Source organism: Monopterus albus, unplaced genomic scaffold (genome assembly GCF_001952655.1).
Source record: "Monopterus albus unplaced genomic scaffold, M_albus_1.0 scaffold653.1, whole genome shotgun sequence".
Taxonomy (NCBI): Eukaryota; Metazoa; Chordata; class Actinopteri; order Synbranchiformes; family Synbranchidae; genus Monopterus; species Monopterus albus.
Window position 1 is genome coordinate 19625 of NW_018128533.1, and position 7361 is coordinate 26985.

Genomic DNA, 7361 nt, shown 5'->3' on the forward strand with positions numbered 1-7361 from the left:
AAACATTCCACACTTTGACATCATATCTGGCATGCCTCCTGACCATATGCACAATGTACATCTTGGTGTGGTTAGGCAAATGGCAAGTCTGTGGCTGGACATTGAAAACCATGAGAAACCATATTATACTGGGAACAGAGTGACTGAACTTGATCAACAGCTCTTACTAATTAAGCCACCTTGCAATGTGACAAGAGTGCTCCGATCTCTTCAGCAAAGGAACTGGTTACTTTTTTACAGTATCGGAAGTATAGGAATTTTGCCCCAGGTATTTTACCAGTGCTGGTTAATACTTGTCACATTCATATTCTCGCTATGCAAGGACATTATTACAACAGAGGAATTAAAAGGATGTGAAAAGTTGGTTGTAGATTTTGTCAAACAATTTGAAACACTGTATGGAAAGCAAAATGTGTCCTTCAATGTACATTTATGTCTTCATTTGCCTAAATCTGTAAAGAACTGGGGACCTTTGTGGGCACATTCAGGATATATTTTTGAATCATTTAATGGGGAAATACTAAAAATCTTTCATGGCACTCAGCGTGTTCCTTTACAGATAATGAATGAATTCACTTACAAGCAGGTATTGCCTCTTTTGAGAAATGTTGCACTGAAAAATGTCATATCTGAATGCATCTTAAATCTGAGCGCATCCAAGTTTATAACCACTTAACTGGTCAAATAAGACTGAAGCAGTTTGAAAAAGTAGCAGATCAGGTTGTTACCTTTGCTTTACATTATTCACGAAAACTTACATACTGGGAGTGAGAGAGAGCAACTTTCAGTCACTGTCGATACAGTTGTGAAAATATTCAGTAGACTTCTAGTCAGAGGACAACTATATTACTCACAGGAGTTTACCAGAGTAGTAAAAAGGAACAGTTTCACTGTTTGGTTACAGAATGGACACATAATGTTACGTCCGCGGATCAGGCCGTCCCCGGCACCTCGGCAGCTGTTACCGGAGCTATCAGCGACTCCACCCCTGCTCACGTAGGGACACGCTCCCAGCGACGAGGCACACCTGCGCTTAATCAGCTGAACTATACTTAAACGCAGCGCTGGTGTGTTCTCGTCGCCAGATGATCTCTCAGTCTTCTACCGGTGACGTTGCGTGTTTCACGTCCTGGATCCTGATGTCTACTAAGATCATCCTATCCTGTTTTATTGGTGTTATTAAACTGTGTCGACTTGAGTGAGTGTCTTTGCCTTGTTTATGTTTTGTGAACGGATTACTGAGGAGCCCTTTACGTTTTTGTCTGATTACCAAGGAGTATCTTCTGTTATTTCATGAACTGACTATTGGAGAGATCTTATGTTTAATTTTTGAACACATTACCAAGGAGTATCTTCTGTTTATTTGGAACTGATTACGGAGGAGTGTCTTATGTTTTGAACTGCTGCCTGATGCCGCCTATGTCTCCGTGGGCCTTGCTGCCGAGCGACGATAGTTGGTGGGGGTCCATATCCAGTGCCTGGGTCAGTTAAATCATTCTTTTCCCCACTGTATTCATATTCTGCTTTCTAAATCTATTTTTCACTCAGTTGAAAGGATAAGAAAAGGAGTGTGAGAACTATGAGGCCATGCAAAGACTGAAAAGTGACACTGCTGTCTCCATCACTTAAGAGAACAGGACCGAATGGATCAGTGGTGTGACCAGGAGAAGACCAGCCCTTGTGCTGCTGGCACTGTTGCAGTAGTCACCCTGACAACAACTGACTTCTGCTCCAATGACTCCCGAAACCTGAGAAATTTGTGGGTTTGAGCAGATTGACGTGGAGGCACAGCCCTTCATGGTGACCTTTTCACCTCCTACAGCCACTGAGAGAATGAAAATGATGTCAATGTGTGAACATCAAGTTTAAATACATCTGCTGTCATCATACAACACTCCTTGTGGAATTGGAGTTACTCTAGGCCTGTTACCTGTTGTTTTAATGCAGTGGTCCTCATTGTCCTGGCAGTTTAGAAGTGTGTTGCAGTTTTGTCCATCACAGGCAAAGCACTTTTTACCATTGGCACTGGATGTGCCAGGGTCTATAACAGAGAATGGACATGTTCATATTGTTGGAGGGGGAGGGCATGATATAACTGCAGTGCAGTGCACTGTTCTTCTTCAAATGCCACCTGAGAGTATAAGAGTTCTATCAATCAAGGTGTGAAGATAATTTATGAGGGTGGGGGTGACGTCACAGTTTTTCAGAGCAGAGCGACACCTCCACAGCCTAGAGTTATTACGTCATAGGATTATTTAGTACACCAGGTCGGACCACCAGCACACAGATATAGGGACTGGCTGGAGAGCTACATGCATGTGGGCAGGATGTTTCTGATCCTGTCACTTGTAACACAAGGAAAGTTGGGGATAATGAGCCTGAAGTACTCGTGTTTTTGGTGGAATATCTAATGGACGTTATTCTTCATTAATCTAAGGATTGTTTTTCACTACTCCTGGGACGGGATTCACCAGACAAACACCTGGGAACTATCATCGGTTGTAGGCCCGGTCCACAGTGTTGGGTGTAGCACTAAGGCCAGTGCAAAGCGGTTACAATATGTACGATACAGAACAAAATACCACAGCCTAACGTTACCTGCATATGAAATGAGTCGTACTGCACCACACTGATAAGCTGATGAGGGGCATTGCATTGTTGTTTCTGTGCAGGTTCCCGTGAGTCCCGGTGCACATTGATAACATTTCAGAGTGTATCCTGACAAAACACAAAGCTCACATAAATTAAAGAAAACAAGAAGCTGACAAAACATTTTAACACATCTAAATGAATCTAAAATATAAACACAGCTACAAAAGTAGATCATAGGCTGTGAGGGTGGATGCCAAGTGGAGTTCTAAGGTGTTTCAACATTTAGAGGCCAAACAACAAAGAGGAGCAGCACTGACGAGGGAAAGTAACCAGCATCACCTATCTTTAAATGGCCATTGTATAGCAGCATTTATAAAGGAAAACTGGTCAAACTAATTATGAGTCCTTTTCCTAAGAGATAACAGTAAAACAATGGCACAACAGAAACTTGCCTTTAGGGAGAAGCACAATCCCAAAGATCAGCGTAAGGAGAAGCATTTTGTCACAGCAGGATACAACTGACTGTTATCTATACTGTAGCTCCCTGAGAGGAAGTGGTTATCACCCTGAGACCACTCCCTACTGCTCCTTCATGTGATAGTGACAACATGTGAAACTTTAAAAAGCCTAGAGAGTTTTCTTGAAAATGAAACTGAATATTATGTTAGCTTTTCAGTGTTTTATTTTAAGCATATTTTTAGCATTTCTGATAAGTGTGTAATAGCTACAGTATAAGAACCACAACAAAGAGATCAAATACAGGCTACATATTTCTGTTTCTGCTTTTGGTTTTGCATGGTGTGTTTAGTGTTTGTGTGTGTTCGCTATACTCCCATTGGCATCTCTAGTTATGAGTTGTCACTAGCATCTGCCGAATTTCCCGATCTCCCTGCAACGTGCTGCTCCCGAGTGCAGTGTCTGTCTTCATGTCCCTCACTGCATCACTTGTATTCCTCTCTGATTCTTCGGACCTCTACTGTGTGACGTTAGTGTGGCACTCCCGTGTGCTTCTGTTATGCCATCGGCACCCACCCATTTCCCCAGAATATGCTTCAGTATCTCTGAGATTCAGTGGATTACCTACCATCACCAGTCCGCTCACCTGCATGCCTTGATCCTCCTGTTACCTGTCGCCATTTCACCTACCTGTCCTGGTCTCTGCTGCCTCCCCATCGAGCCGCTGACTCCTCCTGGTTCTCGCCCGATCTGTCCTCTGTTGCCCGCTGCTCTTCCAGCTAGATCTACACCTGTTCGGCCTCCTAGGTCACTAAGATGTTCTGTAAATTATTTAATAAACTCTTTTCTGTTGTCATTCCTCCTCCCCCTTACGAAACAAAAATATATTGTATAATATAATGCAATGTATTAAGCTTGCTTGGGACCATAGTACTGTTGGATAACTTTTCACCACACACCAAGCACAACGGAGTCGGTGCCGTTGCATCCCCGGGGAAAGTAAATCCAAATAAAAGGTAGCTTTCGCTGTATTGCCTCGAGCTCACCGTCTTTGTTTTCTTTTGACCTCCACTCATACTAGGGCCTTCATCTGGGTTCGAATTTTGTCCAGGGCCCAGTTCGGAGTTAACATTTTTCCTTTTCAAAAACTTCTCCATAGTCCTGCTATCCACAATACTACTGCCACCGCTACCTGTCACATACATGTCATGCATCACTAATTCTCTCGTCTCAAAGTACAATCAATCAACACAGACAGACAGTAAAACAGCGGAGTCCAGGATGTTGTCATTTAGCCATGTCTCCCTAAAGATGAAAACACAACAGTCCCTCGCATCACGCTGCGCAGATCTCAAGTGCTGTATGTGGTGGCTATTTTGTTGTCCAGTGAGCGTACATTAGCCATAATGAGGGATGGTATTGCGGGTCTGTGTGGGCTAGCTGCTAGCCTAGCCTTGACACCTCCCCATTTGCCCGGCTTCTGTTTACGCTCACACTGCTTCCGACACTTCCTCTTAGGGACGGCAACGTGGTCCTGGGAATGTGCGTCGTCTCCAAGATGTCTTGAACTTAAGTTGCAATACACTGGGTAATCCCGAAACACATTTTGAGCAAATTGGAATTACAATCTCAAAAAGCTCTCTGTAGTTTTATGGTTGATGGATTACGAGACAACGACCCCTGGGCACAGATTCAGTTTGTACATGGCCCCCACTCCTACATTTCCAGGAGCAAGACTCAGAGTGAGCAACCATGTGATTACTAGTCAGTCTGGGTCCACTGGTGGTTGTTCTGCATGTGATTTTAGCCATTTTACCCCAAGTCTGATTTTAATGACTAAAATGTTTACTAAAGAAGACCAGGACAGCGTTCACATCAAATATTTAGTGTGCAAAATGTAATTTACCAGCACATCCTCTAGAGCAGGGGTCAGCAACGTCCGGCCCGCGGGCCAATTCTGGCTCGCCTGATGAATTTTGAAACGTATTTATCTGAGTCACACGAACAGCATCCAATCCTTTATGTTATTTTATGACTATTAATGAGTTCAATTTGACACTTTCAAAGGTTCACTGTGAGTCGCTCTGTAACCCCTCCCTTCCTCTCCCGCACTGTGCTGCAGCTTGCGGTGACAGAACGGCTTTGTGTTGTGTCACTGCCGCACTCGCATCCATGAAGCTGAGCATATAAATTAAATAAAGGACATATTCAGACACTTTCTTTATCATTATAACGACTTAATTATTATTATGCATTTGTTTTTATGAACAGTGACCACTGCTTCATCTGGAGGACTTTTGAAGCGGAATTCAACGTGATACTAAAAGACAAACAAAGAACGGCCAATATGAGCACTAAAAAAACGGATCGATAACTACAACATTTGAAAGACTCAGTGGGAAAACTGGTATTTCCCTTCTTTCACCATTTTCTGTGTGTCTGGTGTTAGAGATGTCATTTTAATGCGCAGGGCATTCTGCAAGTTTTTATGCGTCACTCGGTTTCTCTCCTGCGTCTTTATGGCATTCATTGACGAGAAAGTTGCCTCACAGGTGTAGGTGGAAGGAAACACAGTAAGCACATAAAAAGCAAGCTTCTTGATTGTGCTGTAATCCTCAGAGCACGCAATTCTTCTTTATATGTCCTGTTTTCGTTGTCAACTTTCCTCTTTAGGCCTTTTGAAAGCGACGTCGTTTGCTTGCTAGCTTAAATGTGGAGCCAATTGTAACTACGCAAATAGCGACAACAACATTGCAGACGAGGGGGCGGGAATAATATTTCTTTATTTATGTAATTATTTTATTAGTTTATTTATTTACTTTTACAAGTCAGAACAATGCATATATATATATAAAACCCTTAAATTGCAAAATGTATTGATATAATATTGTGACCGTAGTAACTTTTAGTAGTTCCCCAAGAATAACACCCCTCCTGTTTTCAGAGGTCAAGTTCATGCAAATGTTAGGATTGGATTTCAGGAGTTACAGTTGTTTTATTTACTGTTAGTATTATTTTGCTTTTATAATGATAAAGTTTAGTATGACTGTTTCATTAACAGCACCATGTATCAGTATTAACCTCGCTCTTATACATGCACTATAGTTATAATTTTCAGCTTCGAGTCAACTTGTAGTATTTCTCATCTTCTTGGATAATTGTGCAAGAATAGATTGCATAGATAAATGTCGTTCTGGAAACTATAGATAAGATACTATTAATTTATGCTATTTTACAGACGTGAAGTCTGACGGGCTTGAACTGTTCACTCAGGTCTGAAGCATGAGTAAGGGGTTTTTACAACAGAATCAGGGAACAGGTTAAAAAGGCACCATTAAATAAACACCACAAATCAATTAATCACACATCAACCAACCAAATGTAAGAGGGCCTTGCCTCCCTGTGCATAAAACCATTCACACACTGTTCACACCATAAAATTGACTAAACCCTATTTGGAAACAATACAATAAATAGGGAACATAATGCTAGGTAAACCTCTTAGCATAAAAGCAAACAAGGCAAAACATTACATAAGCAAAACAGCAGTGGCTATCACCCCTGCAACAAATAAAGCCACTGTTAATAAATAGGATAGAAACCATCAAAACAATTCAAATCAACAGCGCTACAGGTTACCTTGGCTGCACGTCACCCTGGCACAGCATGTGCGATGACACCAACCTCTGCTGGATCACGCTTGCATCGATTATCTCTCCCGAAGAGCATGCAGTAATCCCCTAAAAACAGTCTACAACCAAACCAACCTGATTAAACACTGTACACTGCAACAGATCCGATCTACGACCAGTCCGTTGAACACACCTTAAAGGAGAAGCAGGACACAGATACGATGGAAGGAGATTCATTTCAAACCAGTTACGGCAGCGACCAGCACGGAAATTGCTTATCGCAACAGCATCTCCCCAGGTGTTATTTATCGCCATGATCATTCCTAAAAATTACTCACCAGGCGGTGTTGGCGTGGCCAACCCGCCGGTTACAATATATTGATGGCCCGCCATCTGATGACATAGGAAACAATGCCCCGAGGCAACGCCAACTTGCCGACCCCTGGTGTAAGCCATGCATAATGAATACCTTTTAGGAGCCTTGGTATTCTAGTCACAGCAGACCCGGCCCTAATAATAAACACATGATTTTAAGAATAAAATAAAATGAAATCATATAAATGAAAAACCTAGAGATACATGCATGATGTAGACTATACTGTATAATATACAATGTACTTTTTCTGATACATATTATATAAGTAATTAATATATTAGTAACAATTTCAATTTTATTGTCAT

General features: G+C 41.9%; 1 protein-coding gene and 1 long non-coding RNA gene across 2 annotated transcripts; both read right to left on the bottom strand.

Moving 5' to 3' along the window:
* Positions 1-1549: 1549 nt before the first annotated feature.
* On the bottom strand, positions 1550-3765 carry LOC109953390 (urokinase plasminogen activator surface receptor-like). The gene is made up of 3 exons (XM_020588864.1): positions 3739-3765; positions 1931-2060; positions 1550-1825 (listed from the first exon to the last, which is right to left on the bottom strand). Exons 1-3 carry the CDS (start codon positions 3763-3765, stop codon positions 1626-1628), a joined length of 357 nt encoding a protein of 118 aa, XP_020444520.1. The 3' UTR covers positions 1550-1625.
* A 1623-nt stretch (positions 3766-5388) lies between these two features.
* Positions 5389-7001, bottom strand: LOC109953389 (uncharacterized). Its single transcript, XR_002273906.1, has 3 exons — positions 6874-7001; positions 6688-6799; positions 5389-5402 (listed from the first exon to the last, which is right to left on the bottom strand). It is a non-coding gene; the product is annotated as an uncharacterized LOC109953389 (long non-coding RNA).
* Between the last annotated feature and the right edge of the window lie 360 nt (positions 7002-7361).